The sequence below is a fragment of the Metarhizium brunneum genome, chromosome 6 (assembly GCF_013426205.1).
Source record: "Metarhizium brunneum chromosome 6, complete sequence".
In the NCBI taxonomy this organism is placed as follows: Eukaryota; Fungi; Ascomycota; class Sordariomycetes; order Hypocreales; family Clavicipitaceae; genus Metarhizium; species Metarhizium brunneum.
This window is the reverse complement of record NC_089427.1, coordinates 1,309,881-1,328,194: the sequence shown is the minus strand read 5'-3', so window position 1 is coordinate 1,328,194 and position 18,314 is coordinate 1,309,881. Positions and strand designations below refer to the sequence as shown.

Sequence of the window (18,314 nt, the reverse complement as noted above, 5' to 3'; positions counted from 1 at the left end):
CCTACCTTAGGTAGTACCTACTCCGTACTTGAGGAAGTATCAATGTACTTGAAGGTTGGATCTTGCTATTGTGCCTCTAAGTGTGGATTGCTCGGCGGGCTTGCTCTTTTTGCTAGGCACGCTCACGCGCTATCAAGTACCTGGTTATCAGGTATTATATCAATATATATTAGTCTATATTAGCACAATTATATCAACGTATTCCGCATGCCAGGTACGAAGTACTCGAGCATGCAGGCACCAGTACGACTACCTATAAGTACCAGACGGCAGAGGGAGTCGGTACCAGCCAGGCATCAGGGGCTCAAACAAGCAACACTCAGTGAAAGACCAAACAAAACCCCCTGTGACGTATTCAGCACCGCGACCCCAACAATTTCCGTCGGGGTAGTGGTCTCGTGAACTGCTTTTTTTTCCCTTTCATCTCGGCAGGCGGAGCAGCGTGCTCATTGGGCGAGTGGCCCGTCTGCTGGGGACCAAGAAAAAAAAAGAAAGGAACCTGGGGTACACAGCACTGCCATGTACGTACAGAGTACAAAGGGGCAAAAGAAGGGAAAACGTGGCCGGGAAATGAGAGCAGGGCTGCCGGTGCAGGTGCAACCCTTTGGTGGCGGGTGGGTGGACGACTCACTCGACTTGTGAGGCATCGTCAGCCGACGAGCACCAGTTGAGACCTGGACGGATCCTTTGTCTGGGGTATTGTGGGGTTGTCCAGGGATTTGGGCCAGACTGTGCGGGGAGGAGAGGGCAAGTGCCGAGGCGGTCGATGCTTTCAATGTTGCAGGGAGGCAACATTCGTGAGGTCATCTTCGGACATGGACATGTAGGCCGACCGACATGGAGGTGGTAGACGAGCCCGGCACCGTCTTCCTTTGAAGTTGGCAGCCCTTCTTGGCTTATTATTGTTCCTTGGGGGAGGCGCCGAGGGCTCGCATGAATTGATGAGGCGCTCTGCACCATCTCTGGCCAGGGCGTTGGCATCAAGACTGGACTTTGGGTGCTGCAGCAGACGGGCCTGGTGGAAGAGCAGCCGCCGCGTATGTATACCATTGTCATATGGCGGTTTACAAGAGGACATAGGGGCACGCGTTTTATGACGTAGAATACGGTTGTTTACGACAACTATGAAAGCTAGTGAGTACCCACCGCATGTTATCATGGCTGTCATTAGTGCCCAGTGAGAACGGGATGCCTGATAATCCAAAAGTCTGTGATTGGTTTACCACTTCAAGGCTCTTTTGCTTGGTCCAGGACAGTTGCGTTGGGAACACCCTTGTCAAAGACAACAAGGGCAGCGACGGTAGAGAGGCGATGTAGGGCTGTGAAGTAAGATGAGTGCGGTACGTGTACATTCGGATTGGTGGCAATGTTGCTTAGGTATCGGTACCCCGAGCAATAGGGTTTGCCGTTACCATTTCTCAACGGAGTGAATCTTGTTTGGCATTGGCAGCAGGACCAGTACTGGCATGAGGACATAGCATCTAGTGCCATTGCCATCGTGGCACATCAGCCTGTATGTATAGCATCAGTTGACACTGAATTACACGGAACTAATGCCAAGGTTGGTTTCTCCTACAACCCCAGCTACTGAAGCATTGCTAGAGTCAAGAGGATGCTGGCTGCCGAGGTATCTCAGTGCTTTAACCAGAATTTGTCTCGAGTGCACATTTACATCTGCCAGCTCGACTTCAAACTCATCGCCAACGCGAATGTCTTTGACGAGGCGGCAGCCGTTCAATCCAGAAACATCCATGGTGGCGCTCAGGTCAAACATATCCAGGTGGCCTAGTAGCCCCTGACGCCAGCGTGAACTGACAGTGAAGCGAAGCGTGCGTGGCGCCTTGTCTTCGAAGCGCCACGCTCGAACGAGCGCAATGAGAATCCAGTCCAATGTGCCGCGTGACACCGTCTTGGCCATTTTTTCCCGCATGTGTAGAAGTGGGAGTGTGCTGCTCAGCGACGTGGTCGTGAATGGGAGAATGCCATCCAACACGTCAGTTGTTGCATCAATTCGTCGCTGCATCTTGCTTTCAAAGGCTAGCGCTGCGTGTATTTGCCAGTGCACAAGAAGATCTGAGAATCGGCGCAGCGGTGACGTTGCCTTGGTGTACATGTCTAGTCCTAGGAGGAAATATGGTCCAGGTTCCGATGAAATCTGGATTCCTCCCGTCAGCCTTGATAGCTCTTGCCGATGAGTGGCTGATGGCTCGACGCCTTGATAGATCAAAGGATAAATCTCCCTCGTCGCAAAGTCGAATGCTGCCTGGAAATTTTCTGCCGACTTGGCATCCTTGCGATATGGAATCGGAATGCCGCGGTCGGAACACCATCGTGCCGCAACTTCTCCTGCGAGAACCATCGTGTTGGACACGACGGAGCAACCAGTAAATCTTTCGATGCCGACTTTAATGTACGGGTCTGGCGGGAATAAAGTAGCCCCCTGGATAGCCCCAACTTCCGGTATTGCGTCGTGAAAAGACACTTGAACCGAGGGTCGCGGGAAAAAGTATGGCCATGCCCCTTTGGATAACCTTCTTTGTTTCATTGATTCGGCAAGACGATAGAGAGTCAGGATGTCCTCCTTGCTTCTTGAGTCCAAGTCTTGTACAGTTGTCATATTACGCTCAGAAGTTGCTGCTGTAGCGTCCGGGGGTGTTCCGACTTCGAAGCTGTAGCCTGTAACTGACGGTGGTGTTTGCTCTCCGCAAAACTCGGCTACATCTTCGGGATCCAAATACGTGACTTCTTCTAATGTGCTGGGTTCAACTTGGTAATCAAGAACATCGCCGGCTTCATTGACTTTTGCGCTAAAGGTCAGCGCCGGACAGCCAGGTCGAAGTGAGTACTGCTTGACCAAGCTCTCTGACTTGTAGTCCTTGGAATCATCCTCCCCCAACTCTGAGGGCAGCATTGCCTGGAAGTGGCCCGGGAGGTAGATGTTCTCTGGAATCAGTTCCATGAACCCCCCCAATGCCGAGTTGGGTTGAATGGCTGAGGCAGGGTCTGCGGCGTGCACATGAATCCAGAATTCGCCAGGCTGATCAGTGTGCTCCAGTGAAACACCATCATCGATGATCATTGTGGATGGCGCATCGATGCAAAATATTGGTGACCCGGCCCGCAGCTTTCTGTTACCTTCTGCAATATCAGGCCGTGTAGACTTGAGCAGATTTTTGGGTTCCGGGCGGCTAATCCCACCGCCTCTGGCAATGGTGGTTCCTGGAAAACGAACTCTGTATCGGGAAGGAATTTCCCATGGCGCTATAACCCCAATTTCCTGAAGAAAGGTCCAAGCAGTACTCTGGTCGAGGGTGGCATCATCATAGAGCCTTAGTGACCGAAGAATGAGTGCGCCATATGAATGAAATCGGGATCCAGCGCCGAACAGGTCATAGCTTGCCCACCACTCTAGGAATGAAATCACGTCTTTACTAACAGAGGACCAGTCCACCTTGGGTAGCGTCACGCTGGGTGATGTTTTCAATATACCATGAGGAGTCCATTCCCGCGTCTGGCGGCTATAAGAAACAGCCTCTCTTGCTTGGATGATAAATCTTCCCAGAGCGATCTCCTCCAATTCACTGTCTTTGAGTGGCCGCAGTTTCTTGGCACTCGAGTCTGTGTATTCGCGTACCCAGGCTGCAATTTTCATCATGGTTTGTGCGTGGTTTTGGGGAAACACCTCGAACAAGTGGTCACGCCGGTGACAGTCTGCCGAGGGGCTCAATGGACTGAATGCGATATCATTGCGAGACAATGCCGTATGTACAGCGTACAAGGCCGGAGGGGGGAAGCCATCTTCCCCTTTCAAATTTTCCGGGAGTAGCATGTCTGCAATTTCGAACAGGCTGAGATACTTGACATCTCGGGCGCTAGAAAGCAGCTCACGAGCACCGTCGAGCTTGGTCATATTTCCTTGATAAATTACCTCGGAAGACGCCCTAAATTCTGCCATTTTATTAATGAGGTCAACTCCGTCTTCTCTCAATGGCCCCTTGTCATTGTTGCGTAACTCATCAAAGTGCTCGGGAGTACCGTCCTTGGGAATCTTGGCCAATACAGATTCCAAATCTTGAATCGTGACGAAATTGGAAACACTGAAGAGTGATGAGAATCCCATACTTGTGACCCATTTCCCATTGGCCGCATAAAAGTGATTCCTATCACCAAAGTAGCCAAGGTATATGGCGAACACGGGAACCCGAGAACCCTGTTGTCTAGCAGACTGATGAGACAAAATATTCGGAACAGGACGAGGGTCATCTAAAAACTTACCTCAGCTCTACCAAGTCCCCCGGACTTCTCGAGTCAGAACCTACAATAGATGCCTCTGCGTCATCGTTTGTAGGCTCGTGCTTGCCTGTATCGGTCATATTTCGAGTGGCCGATCGCAGTCGGTCAAGTTCGGACGACCCCGTTGACTGTGTTCGGCTAACATTGTTGGCGATACCTCCATGAATGAAGGCCTCCGGAGGCATAGATTTCGTGCCTATGTGTTCATTTTCTACCGTCCATCGTCGAAGGCGTTCACGTATCGGTAGGCCGTCTATAGCTCCAGTATCTGCAGCCCTACAGAATCCATCATCCAGCGGGTTGGGAATGTGGGATTTCCCGTGGGGTGTCGAGCTTTGCGTTGTAGCCCATTTCTACAGATGCGAGAGATGCGTAAGTACTGTGCGGGAAACATGTTCATTTGAATATCTGTTGAGTACTAACTCTATGTGACGCTTGATAATGGGCGTCTATCCGTCCCGCCAGGACAGGGAGCGTTCCCTTGGGGGAAATGGCACGGCGAGCTAGACAGTTCCAACACACATATGACTGTCTCGAGTGCCGTAGCATGGCGCCAGCTGGTCGAGTTGGATGTCGGAAAAAAAAAGTGTCGCGTCGCGCCCAAACAGGAACACAAATTTGTCTGGTTGGTGGTTTTGGATCAACCTGGTAGTGCCTGACCCCACATTGACCGTGTAAGGCAGAAGGCAACTAAACACGCATTTGGTACGGGGTGTAGCAGCACAGGCAATACTAGCTGAATTTGTCACCGCCACACCCGGCCGCGCAAGGCTGTTGTCGTTGATGAAACCACATCGACAACACCACGACTTCACAATGGCTGCAAAACTACCATCTCATCAAAACACAACGCACATGGCATTGCAGCATCACAACGCATCGTTTCTTATTATTCCAACAGATTTAGGCCACTGAATAAGTCATCTAGAGGGTTCAAACTGTGGTTCAAAATGTGTTGGAAGATTCGAACCAGGCAGGCTGTAATCTAGCTAGCTAAACCTACGGAAAGGTGGCCCTTTCGATGCCTGCTGAATTCCTACTATCAAGGTCTCAAATACAATCAATGGCCAAGTTCACATTCAACGCGATCCATAGCTTCCAATCGTGATATATTAATACCTTTAATTTATCGTCCTTGTCCACAGGGATCATCGTGCAGGGCCCAGAGCGTCCCTTTACAGAGTCGCAATGGGGCAGCTAGGATGCTTTGGTTGTTCGGAATTACGATCACTGCTGAATTTAAAACTAAAATGAACCAGGCCTTGAAAAATGACGATAGCAGGCAGCTGCGATGGATGATATCATGCGACAGCCTGTACAGATGATAGATATTTCGGGATAGCTTCGTTTAAATTGACCAAATCCCGCAAAGGCGCGACTCTGCAGACAACTAATACGCTAAATCGGCCCCCGAAATATGCTGAAGCAAAGAACAGCACTGGCTGATGCCTGGGCTTCCACCACCTCGCTCTCCAGTCCAGTCGTTCCAAGCTTGAAGCATCAATTCATGAGTCCGGCGGTGGCAAGACACACTAACGTCTCCCAGAACTTGTCATGGTACTCGTAGTGCACACAATTTACATTCTCAAGTTTAGCCACATGCTAACTATCATGTAGCCTGGCATTTTGTTTGGGAGCTACATTTTCCAGTCCATCGGAGGCTACAATCAATGGTATGGCGCGGGTTCTCTATTTTGTGCTTGTACATTGTATTTGGTATGTTCCCTAACAAGAGAAGCTGTAGTCACAAGTACTCGGGCAACACATAAAAGTGCGTAGCCCAGCTAACAAGAAGATTGAAATACCAATCAGACTTTCCCCCTAAATGTCGTTGATACTTTGTCACCGGACAGTATTGGCCTCATATATAAGTACTACAACTTTGCAGAGTCTTGCCAGTTCTCCCCTCTTTTCTCTCCACAGGCGCCCACGGGATGCTCTTTAGTACTTAAGTAAGTAAGTACTGTTCTTTACACAATGACCGGCGAAGGGAAATGGAGTTCAGATATTGCTAAAAATGAAATAAAACCTCCTGCTGCAAGAGTGGCTTTGAATGCTGCCAATAAGTATATCCGAGGCCAAAATCTTCCCACGCAATCTGGATTAACGGGTCGTCGCGACTTCTTGTTTCTTCTTCAATCTGATGCTGGGTGCTCTAGATCTCTGAGACTGCAGGCGTACGAGCAGTCCTGGCGTCACTTTCAGTCCGAATGCTATGGCCTCGACTTTTGTGTTGTTGAGCTTACCCGAGGAAATGACTTTGAGAAATCCCGGTACGATATTGCTGCATCTTTTTTTTCCATGTCCTAGTGATCTAACCCGATGACCACCCTGATAGGTACATAATATTTAGTCCAGAGCCACACAGTCATGTGATGACATCGCAATGGCAAATATACTCTGCCACAGACTGTAGGGTCAACAGAGTGGAAAGACCTGTGGATTGTTTTTTGCAAGGCGAGATCTCGACCGACCTGAGCTTTTAGCGTCAACATTGAATGCTGCCCCCGCTGTCCTCGCTGAAAACCACGATTGAGCACCTCCAAGACGTCTGCCGTTTATGAGCCATCGCTTCTCAATAAGACATTGTCGACAGCCTCTTCCAGGTCGTAATGGCTTCCGAGTACATCCACCACAGTTACTCGTGCTGCGTCACATGACGCTGAATTGGCTTGGTGGTCAACAACTTGTCACGGCAAGAGCGGCCACAAAAACTGGCAGCTGCGTCCTGGGCGGCCCCAAGATGTGAGTGAGCCAAGCGAAAACTGACACCTGGAGAGCGTCGAAATAACTCAACAATGATCTGCGCCAAACAGTGGGTGTTATTGAGGCACTTGTCTCACCGCTTGGTCAGTAGTTTTCAGCCATACCTCGTCGCATTCCATCGACGGCAATAAGATCTGGAAACACCCAGATTGCCCTTTCCGATCCGCATTCCGATCATCGCAAACCACCCACAGTGCCAAGCCACCTCGGCCGACATGCAGACCCAGGAACAACTATGTACATAAAACAGTACAGCACTAGTAATACAGTATGTTGTTATGTTTGCGGGTGAGTATTGATCGTTGGCTTCATTTGTTTATTTTGAACCAACAGAAACAGACGTGCAAGGTACTAGTACTCGATACTTCGCCCCATCAGACCACCAGCAGATGGACAGTTGGCCCTTTACGAGATTCGGTGTCGTCCCAATGAGCGATTGCTAATTGTTGTGTATTACGGGGCCATTCTCAGATAATAATAGCCTGCGCCTGCCAGTGACGAATGATATGGCACGTCCGAGAGCAATTATCCGGTTCATAGGGGAGCCGCGCGAATCCTGGCACTGCGCTTACCCATCTTGACCGACAGTCCATGTGGTAATGAGTGAGGCGTGGCGCCCCCTTTGGCAAAAAGGAGAGACCCGGGGTTTTCTAGAAATTAGGCCAGAGACCAGGCCGTGTTATAGTACTACAGAGAGTGCTCGGCACGAAATATCATTTTTGCTAAGGCTGCGCCTCAGTGTAACCTGTACGGAATACTACATAAGGACGGCAATAGCAATGCCATTGCCCATGTGCGACAAGGTCTCGGAAGCGAGAAACTTGGGGAGCCGGTATGGAGTAGTATTCGCCGAGAAGTCAACACATCCACTAATCTCCCCAGACTAGGAAAAGAAAGAGCGGTATGGAGTCTGCGAACATCGTCAGGGGTTCGATCATCAATCAACTCATAAACTGGCCAGGAAAGGCATCAAAACTTATCGGGAGAAGTGATTCTAGATTTCGGCAACAAGAATGAATACTGGAGAATGGCCAAGCCACGAACCAAGTTGGACTCCACAGAGGTTAATGTTGGTTGACTCGGAAAGCTGTGGTGCCTTAGTTCGTCTGGTCGAATGTTGGTTGGATGCAGGAACAATCTCTCAATCAATCAACACGGGTTCTAGCCAGAAGAGGCAAGAGATCCTCGGCAGACAATAACGCTTAGTAAAAACGCCGACAGGGGAACAGGGAATGAGGTGAGTGTTTTTTTTTTGGATGTTCATCAATGCTGCAACACCAGCACAAAGCAATTTCCCGCACTATGCTGAGAAACAACCACTTTCAAGTGCGAAATACAGAAGCCAAAGCAATATCGAATGAAGCGAAAGAAACTCATCTCCGGCGACGGGTAATGTTGACCATTCATACAACAGGGCTATCTATGCCCCTACCCTTGGAGTTGGCGCCAAGTTGCAAGGCGATATTGCGCTCCATCTCATTTCACTAAAAAAGAAGTCGACTAGCCAAATGGCTGCTCATTTCCCGTGGCTGAAGAAATCCTGGCGGTGGCCACAGCCCGAGAGGGATTCATCGCTGACGATAACCCGGCCGTCCACGCGCAAGTCGCCCAATCCGCCAACTCACCCCCAATGGCTGGTGACTGGTGACGGCCCCCTTCAGGCTAACGAGCCAAGTGGACGGTGGAAATTAACATCAGTATCGAGGGCCCACAATCCCATATTGGGACGCAGGCAATGGCCAGCTGGCAGGGTATGTGCGTGTGCAGTCGTGTGCAGACGGTGAGCACCAGACATCGGCTAGGCCTTGTTGGTTCCTTACCCCTGTCTCCAAGTGCGCAGGTACACGTCTGGTGCCTGGCAGTTGCGTGCTGTACCTGACTAGTCGCCGTTCCGTCGCAGTCAGATTGGGTATCCGTGGCCCGGCCGGCTCTTGTGGCTCGTCTAGTGGATCCAGGAACAGGAACAAGACTAGACTAACAAGACCAGACAGGACGAGCCCAGAAACCCATGTTGTCGAGTCCGCATCGAGCCCATCGAGCCCATGTCATCAGAGACACCCAGCCCGCCCGAGCAGCCTGGTCTGATGGTCGGCACCACCCATCTCCGCAATCAATAATAATAGCTATGTCCCCAGCAGCATCTAGAGGCCGCTCCTTTCCCTCTCTCCTCACGCACCTGCCGCCCATGTCGAGGTCGTAACAGAAAGTCGTGCACGTCAGCTTTCGTCCTTTCGTTCACTTCCATTCACCCATCTACCGCTTCACTCTTTCAGCGGGCATTCTTTTCCTTACTTTAACGAATCGACATCTTCGACAAACATCACTTATATTCACAATGAAGGGAGAGTTTGTTGCCGCCGCCCTGGCGGCGTTGGCCAGCGGCGTCTCGGCCGCCCACCACCGTCATGCCCACGAGCACCTTTTCAAGAAGGGTCTGAATGATACCGCCGCCGTGTGCACTCCCGGCTGTACCACCATCTGGAAGACCATGACCGGCGAGCCTACGCGTATGTGGCATGCCAATTGAGCGCCGCCGCCTCAAGCAAAAGGCGAGATACAGGCCAATATCACTAACACGATGTGAATAGTCGTCGCACCCTCCACCAAGACCCAGACTCAGATCCTCACGGTCACGCCCTCTCCCAAGACTTCTTCTATCCAGGCACCGCCTCCTCCCCCTCCGACGACCCAGGCTCCTCCGCCACCGCCTGCCACCACCGAGATTGTCGTGGTGCCTACTGCCGTGGTTACTACGTGCCCGACTCCCGGCACCTACACCTTCCCGGCAACAACCGTCACTATCCAGAAGACTACCACTGTCTGCGATGCCACATCGACCAAGGTTCCTCCTGGTACTCACACCATCGGTGGTGTCACCACTGTCGTCGTGACGGCCACTACTGTCACCTGCCCGGTCGCTACTATTCACACCAGCGGTAGCGTCACCACCAGCACCATTGTCCAAACTACCTACGTCTGCCCCAGCGCTGGTACATACACCATTGCTCCCATCACCACCACCGTCAGCAAGGAGACCGTCATTGTCTATCCCACTCCTGCTACCTATAGCCCAGGTACCTACACTGCTCCCCAGCAGGTTGTCACTGTCACCAAGACCGGCTTCGTTTATATCTGCCCGCTGACCAGCAAGGGCCTGACAACCTCGACCCCGGTTTCAACTTCAACTCCCGCCCCGGCTCCCACTTCTGTCAAGACCCAGGCTCCTCCCCCTCCCCCCGTCAAGACCACTGAAGCTCCCAAGAAGTCCGAGACTCCCCCTCCTCCTCCTCCCGCCAAGACCTCTGAGGCTCCCAAGAGCTCCCAGGCTCCTCCACCCCCGAACAACAACGGTGGCGATCTGGTTAGCAACAATGACCACTTGGGAATGACCTACACTCCCTATGTTGGCTCCACTGGCCAGTGCAAGACGGCCGGCCAGGTCGACTCTGATATTTCGGCCATCAAGAATGCCGGTTTCTCCGTGGTCCGGGTCTACTCGACTGACTGCAACACCTTGGAGAATGTCGGCAATGCCTGCTCCAAGTATGGCATGAAGATGATTGTCGGTGTCTTTGTCAAGAGCTCTGGTTGCAGCATCAATACTCCCGATATCAAGGAGCAGGTTGACAAGCTCGTTGCGTGGGGCAAATGGGATATTGTCGTGCTTCTGGTCGTCGGTAACGAGGCCATCATGAACAACTACTGCTCCCCCGAGCAACTCAAGCAATTGATTACTGACGTCAAGGGAAAGTGCTCTGGCAAATTCAACGGCAAGGTCACCATCTCTGAGACTCTGAACATCTGGCAGCGCGAGGACGTGTCCTCCAACCTGTGCTCCGAGGTTGACATTACGGGTGCCAACATTCACCCCTACTTCAACAACGGAGTCGCCCCCAGTGAGGCCGGTCAATTTGTCCGGGGCCAAATCAGTATTCTTCAGAAGATCTGCAACAAGTCTGTCATCACTCTGGAGGTCGGATGGCCCTCGGGCGGCCTGGACAATGGCCTCGCCGTGGTCGGACTCGATGCGCAGTCCATCGCTGTCAAATCGATTCGCGAGGAGTGTGGTAACGAGGTCGTCTTTTTCTCTTTGGAAAACGACAGCTGGAAGCAGAAGGGCAGCTGCGGTTGCGAGGACAGCTGGGGTCTCGGTAAAGCTTTCAACATCCTGACTTCATCGTAAGAGAAAAGATGATGGTTAGCGCTGCAGGTGCCTCATACAGCAGGCGCATGCCTCCAATGTCCCGCAACGAGGCTCCTCCAGGCGAGCCCTCGCCGAATGTATATGAGCCAAACAGTGAAAGGAGCCCAGTCCGATCCGGATCATACAAGAGCTGCATGATCAGAGGCGAGACATGTGCCACTTTTGTCATCCATGGACGCACAATGGGTGGGATGGAAGGCAAAAGGACTTGATGATGGCGGATGAGGCCTTTTACTTTCCATCTTTCCATTTACAATTTTTTTTCCCTACGTTGATGGAGTCTCTGGTGTTTATTCTTGTGACAAGCAACATATTTGGATCTTTCTTTGTACATTAGCATCTTCTTCATAATGCCATAATTCATTAGCCTCTTTGGGATGAGCTGTATTTTGAAGCTGGAGACTTGAATATCGCTTATTGATGATATGGTTCCTCGTGATGCTGGTCAATCCGTACTATATCTGAAACTAATCAAGATGGTTCTCGATGGTTGAACCAAGTTTTGCAGCCATCAGGTACGGCACACGGCCTGGCGCGGAGGGCTGGGGATCGAGATTAGGCCAAGGCGTGCCCGGCTCGTTTGCGCAAAAAAAAAAAAAAACAAGCCAAGGTTGCTTGGATTCAGCTGGGCTGTGGTTCCTGCATGGCATGCAACCCATGACTCGGCGCGACCACGTCCATCCTTGCGCTGTTGTCTAGTACTATTGACGTTGTATACATGTACTACCTATGCACATATTTATTGAAAATGCGGCTTACCTTGGCAGCGTCCAGCAGGGGGGCCGGCACCAAAGAATCAAGGTTTTTTTGTTGTTTTGTTCTTTCCGCCACTGAAGCTTGTTTTTCTTCAAGCGGCCCTGTGAAACGCGGTCTGGTGCTCTTTTTTTTGTCCCGGGTCCATTGTGAAACGGGCCAGTGGAGGGGGGCGCGCGCGCAGGGCTGGCTGATGGGTTCGAGCGGGAAGTTTTTTTTTTTTGTTTTGCATCAATGTTTCTACATGCGTGTTGGAAGTTGAGGCGGTCTGGTGGAGCGCCAGGTGTCTTTGCTTCCCATGTCCCGAGGCATCGAGGATGGCTGGAGATCGGCGGTTGGGTGTTTATGCGTGGCGGTCTGTGGGGGGTTTGCTGGCAGGGCGGCATTGGCTGTTGTTTGCCCCGGGAGATTGGGCGACGGGGGACTGGCGAGTGGTTTTTTTGGTTTTGTTTTTTTGTTCGTTTATGGCCCTTGCGCTGAGGTTGGGGTGTTTTGGAAGGGGGGTTGCGGTGCTTTTTTGTTTCTGGGCCGTCTGGGCATCTTGTTGACTGACACTGGCGTTGGGGAGGGCAAGACGCGAAGACGGCGTGTGGCGGGCGCAAAGGGTGCTCATTTAGAAGCAGAATCATGTAGTATCTGGGAGTGACGCCGACATACTAGACTAAAGTAGAGTACAGGTACTTGGTAAGGAACAAATATATGCTGCTGTCCCTTTGTAGACTTGTAGCCAGAACTTGCCCTTGACGAGGCGAGGGCCTGTACCATCGATGGGGTTTCCAGAATTCCTCACAGGTGGTACCGAGGTGGTTTGCGTCGTATTCCCGCCGTGATCTGTTGTTGTTTAGTAAAGCAAATAAGATTGGCCCGGGAAGCACCATACGGATGCTACCACAGCGGCTATATATAGCTCAGCGAATCTTCAGGCCGCATTGTCCCGTCGAAAGAGCAGGGCTAGTACAAGGGGTCTGTAGATTCGAAACGACAAACCCAGCAAACAAGCTCAGAACACGACCAGACACGTCCCTGTCAATCCCGAAAATCGGATATCCTACACACGTTGAGGTGGTAGCCAACCAACTAAACGCCTCACGGCAACAAAACGCCCTGCTGCTGCTATCTTGTCCATCCTGCATTCTCCATGTACAAAAACCCAGGCTGCCAACTACTACCCGTACACGATCCGCAGATGGCTGAAAACCAAGACATTGCAGATGGGAGGGTAAAAATGTACACAACTGAGACCCTTGCCGCCACAGGCAAAAATGCACACACGCCCTTTTTCTCCCTGCAGAGCAAAAAGAAAAACCAAAAAAAAAACCCAGACTTTTCCACGAGTTATAGACACACGACGTGGCGCGACGTCATATAGAAGCACCCCAGTATAAAGGACGCAGAGCCGCGGAGCATTTGAAACCCATGGGAACTGACAGGCGTGATTATATCTTTTACCCCGTAGTGTGTTCTGCTATAAATACAAATCTCAGTCCTTCTACCTTGATATGCCAGACGGTCACCCTATATCCAAAATCCGCAGGGTATTAGCCCACACAATGATTCGCAATCAACCATACGACATACTCATACAGTCATCCACGGTAAAGAATGAGGAGGGCAAAAAGGACAGAACTGCTACCAAGCAAATAATGCAACTAGTCACCCAAGACGTCTGTATATGCGGACACCCATAATCCTCCAGACACACGTGCTCCCAACCCAAACTGCCAACTGCTTTCTCTATCCATATCGAACCCGATCCACTCATCCAAGGAAACAAGGCCAAACCCTCAACGTTATACTCATTGCCACCGAATTCGACTGATGCGATCAGGGGAAAGCCGGCAATGATGTAGGCCAAAGTATGTGCAATCCAAACGCGAAAAACGCAACAAATAGGCCAGGCCGGAAAAGTAAATAGACACATGAAGCCCGATACATATATATACATGCCTTTGTTCCTAACATCAAATAATATTGCAAAGACATACCGTCGTTTTGCCATCTTAGTAATCATGTAGCTCTGCGTCAACATAAAATGAGCCAGACGAGAGGCGAAGCCAGCTTCCCTGCTTTCGACGGCGAATGCCATGTGTCATGTGTATAGCAAATGCATCCCACGGACCAAGACCATCGTGGGAACGTTCAACGCGTAGACACCACGGCGTCGTGTCGAGTAATTGCTAATATAATAAAATCAAAACATGCAACGAGCTATGTTGCTGAGGGAGAATGCCTAGAAAAATGATTCAGGGGGTATAAGGCGAAGAAGAAAAAAGGCATCAAACGTGTAAGGCTCGTCCGTCAGCATGATATGCTGACAGCGTGGACGACAATGTGTTAAACGTATAAGTGAGGGTGTCATGTATCGAGTTTGTCTGGTCTTGGTCGGCTCTGCCATGGCGTTATTAAATATAAAAAGGCATAAAATAGGACAGTGTCATGATGCCATCAGAACGGCTCAAGGTTCTGTTCATATAAAGCCGATCTGCGACTGCGGATCCATTTGTCCTGGAATTGTTGGTCATCATCATCAGCAAAATATCGGTAGCGTAGCACCCGGCGCTGTTCTAAATTTTCAAGCAGTGGCTCTGGTCGGCGTCCACATCGCTCCAACTGCAACAAACCGCCACGGTGTTTGTCACAGCAGAGAATATTGACGTTTTGCCCGTCATTGGCAAATGCAATGCCACCAATTTCACCAAAAACGTCAATGGTCTGCTTGGACCCAAACGTTTGCGCATCGATAAAGTTGATGTAATCTGCTTCCTCAGCTGCCACCAGCACTGGCTTGCCACTTCCGAGGGGCGAGAAACAAAGGCCGCGGACGCTGGCCATCTCCGATCGAATAGTGTACAACGGAGTGCTAATGCCGCTGGAGTTGCACCATCTACGCGCATCCCATATCTTCACGCCACGATCCTGGAAACCGGTTGCTACTGTCCGCCCATCTTCAGACCAATCGCAAGCAAACCCGTAGTCGCGATGTCCCGCAAGCTTTTGTAGGATTTCACCCGTGTCTGCGTTTGTGATGAGAGCCTCGGAGCTATCACCAACAAGTACACGAAGGCGGTGATCTGGAGATAGGGCTGAGCAGTTGAGAGCAAATGGGTATGTCGTCTCCGAAACAAAGTGCTCTGTCCCGATATCCATGACTCGGAACCCGCAGTCATTGCTGGCAATGGCTGCTACTGGGCCACAGGAGCGGCGAGGTCGGTATAATTTGATATGATTCGTGATTCCGCTAAAGTCTGACGTTATCTGACCTTCGGTGAACCTTGACTTGTCGTCACACTCTAGCGACTTGAGGTAATAATCACCACCAAATGTTCCACCCATCAAGACTCCACAAGCCGCATCCAGGCTTGAAAGTGCGGCGCCCATTGCTGGGAAGTCACGCGTACTCATGACGACATCGGTAGTCCGAGAAACTGTATTCATCCTATTCACACCTGTCGGACTGGGATAATAGGCGTGTGTCCGTGAAGGGCAAGCTAGAACATTTCGCAGCTGAAAGTGAGCAAGATGAACGTCTTGTCGAATGTTCATCCTTGCAAGTCGGAAGAAACTTTCGCAACAAGGAATGCCCTCATCATCCATGTGAGGCTACATTGAAATGTTAGCAAACGTGTAGGGTGGGATGCGTGACAGTGTCATTGCGGCTTTTGCACATACGGCTAATATATCAGACCCGGGGTGGTTGACGTAATTTTTGTAGGTGCGACTACGCCTCGCCCTCGCATTACTCCGGGTCGTTTCCATCATTTTCCAGTCCAAGCCCTGGATATCACATTCGTCGCCATGGAGATCTGAATACCTAATCTCCTTGATGGGGGCAGCAGCCTGTTTTATGACTTGGCTAAGATGTGGTGGGCGAGATCGAGGGCTGTCAGTGAAACTGCCTTGATACACCCAGTTTCGGAGAAAGTCAATGAGACCAAGGTTTTCGGCTCCAGGAATGGCTGGATTTGGATTGCTAAGCTGGACAGGTGGCAGAGTATCATTCGAATCATGGAACGCAATCATGTCCACTTCTGGTGCCGGAAGAACCCCAGGGCCATTTGCGCCAGCCCATGTCTGGGGAGGAAATTCCGTGCCCATCATGAACGCGGAGCCGTAAAGGCTATGCAAATGCAAAGGGAAGTTTGGAGGGCCGTTGAAGTTGAGGTATGGGTCGAAAGCCTGGGCAGGGAGAGGCCCATCGTTGTCCGAATCCTGATCAATGTCAAGTTCCCCGTCGCTGTCGTCGCTGCTGTCGATGTAGTCGTAGTCAAGACCAGCCGCAGCAAGGTGCGAGCCAGAATAACCTTCGATGCGGGCAACGGACGACGAAACTTGGTTAAGGGACACGCCACCGTCAATATCGCTCATACCCTCATCATCATCGTCATCATAGTATTCTGGAGATGGCGAACGATATGACTGATCAGGGGGGTGGGCAGCAGGAATGCAATGAGAAAATTGGTTCTCATCAGAGTCGTGCGTTGTGGTGGTGTTTTGGGCGTCGTGTCGGCTACCCGTCGCGAGTAGGCCCGAGCTGGGACATTGGCGACCAGTTTGTGTTACTTCGCTGCAAGTGTTGATGCCGTCGTGGTCGTGGTCGTGGTGGGTATTGTGAGAAACAACTTCGACGCAATGCCCCGGGAGGTGAGAGCCGCCCTCATTCTGCTGCGACCAGTCTGACTCGCTATGAGACTGTTCCGTCGACGAATATGACGAGCGCATGGCGGTGCCAACGACAGGGGCTCTCGAAGAAGATTTGAATGCCTGCCAGCCGGAAATACGCGAGAGCCGGATTCCTGCGTTCCAGAGCTTCACTGGCTCAAACCAGTTGGCGTTTTCGCTAGGCTCGGGCCAGTCTGATGTGTCACAACCAGGGCTTGCTTTTGGGGCAATGAAAAAAAACTTTTTTTAGGCTTTCGATCAGATTTGTCACTACTACTCCGTACTCAGTACAGAGTAGTTACGGCTGGGTCTTGGATTGTTCACTGATTGGGGGACGCCTCCCCTGGTTCGTCTTCTTGTCGGGCAGTCAGTTAGGCGATGCAATATGCCCCTTTTTTGCTTTTGCGGGGGACGGCGCTGATGTACTAGTGCCAAGCATGGGCGTATTGCTTTTTTTTCGCTTTCTGAGCGGTGCGTGTTAACGCGATGATCAGGTTCAAGGGTAGGAAGGACGCTAGGACGGTCAACGTACGGATGAGACGACGGTCAAGGCAAAGTGATCAATGTGCAGCCCCAAGCGCGGAATCAGATCCAGAATAGTTGGCCTAAGACTATCGAGTCTCGGGGGCGAAGACGTGTAACGTGAGATCAAGGCAAGGAACAAGATTTCAAAGAGTCTAGTACAGCGTTTGGGTCTTGATTGTCGACTTGGGAACTTGGTGCAACCTTACTCTGCTCGGTCCCTGAGAGAAGATTCTATTTTCTGCAAATGGTGAGGGCGAATGATGCCGGAGGTTTGCGCCAGTACGATCGAAGACAGTCGGCTGATGGAGAAGGCCAGCCATGAGGAGACGATGTCAATGTTAGAAAAGTCGAGAGGAGAAGATTGTGTCACGGTTGAACGTCCTGAGGCTTGAGGAAGCGGACATGTAGTACAGGAAGCTGTCGCTTGTATGTACTTGGTACGACGGACGATCCCCAGTTCCGTCTGCACCTGTTGCAATTCGCAAACCAGTGCGGCAAGATGGCGCTCGGAGTCGAAGTAGCCGCGTTGAACGAGGCGGGTATTGATATGTCAACTGCCAGAACCAGCTCCGTCTCAAGGTCGAAGAATGACTGGCACTGGGCCGATGTCACCGTAAGGCTCCAAGATGCAGGGTTGAAGTCCTAAGACGAGCCAGGACCCGGTTGAGGGACACCAGTGCCCGAACTTTTTGGCCGAGGGCTGTAGGTGAGTCGTGGCTGAAGTAAGAAAGGCAAGCAGGGGAATGGCAGCAAGGAGATTGCCAGTGGTGGCGGTTTTTTATATAAGTCCTCCTGTACCCACGGTTGGAGCGATTGTTAACAACGTGGGCTTGATATAATACACCAGGTGTCGAAGTGGGTAACAAACAACTAGTGCAATGGACCGACCAGGATGCTGAATCTATGTACTCCGTAATGCCGATTCTGATGCTGATGCTGGCCAGCCTGCCAGGCTGGTTGGACTGGTGTAACATTCTCCCTCGCGCATGTGTAGGTAGTATCAACAGTTCCTACCACCCGAGTCGATATCTGATTCGAGGCTGGTGATAGCTCAAATCTTGTACGCCATCGGTGACTGTTTTGGCTGGTTTGGCAAACGGGAGTGTGTGTGGTC

General features: G+C 51.3%; 3 protein-coding genes across 3 annotated transcripts; 1 reads left to right on the top strand and 2 right to left on the bottom strand.

Annotated features, from left to right (window-relative positions):
* Positions 1 to 1,540: 1,540 nt before the first annotated feature.
* Positions 1,541 to 4,842, bottom strand: cyt-4 (Mitochondrial protein cyt-4; the record flags this gene model as incomplete). The annotated part of the gene is made up of 3 exons (XM_014691111.2): positions 1,541 to 4,217; positions 4,276 to 4,646; positions 4,717 to 4,842. The coding sequence occupies 3 exons, from the start codon at positions 4,840 to 4,842 to the stop codon at positions 1,541 to 1,543; spliced, it is 3,174 nt and encodes a 1,057-aa protein (XP_014546597.2).
* Positions 4,843 to 9,394: 4,552 nt separating this feature from the next.
* Positions 9,395 to 11,242, top strand: G6M90_00g097430 (uncharacterized protein; the record flags this gene model as incomplete). The annotated part of the gene is made up of 2 exons (XM_014691112.1): positions 9,395 to 9,566; positions 9,648 to 11,242. 2 exons carry the CDS (start codon positions 9,395 to 9,397, stop codon positions 11,240 to 11,242), a joined length of 1,767 nt encoding a protein of 588 aa, XP_014546598.1.
* A 3,219-nt stretch (positions 11,243 to 14,461) lies between these two features.
* On the bottom strand, positions 14,462 to 16,735 carry G6M90_00g097420 (uncharacterized protein; the record flags this gene model as incomplete). Its single annotated transcript, XM_014691113.1, has 2 exons — positions 14,462 to 15,616; positions 15,686 to 16,735. The coding sequence occupies 2 exons, from the start codon at positions 16,733 to 16,735 to the stop codon at positions 14,462 to 14,464; spliced, it is 2,205 nt and encodes a 734-aa protein (XP_014546599.1).
* Positions 16,736 to 18,314: the final 1,579 nt, after the last annotated feature.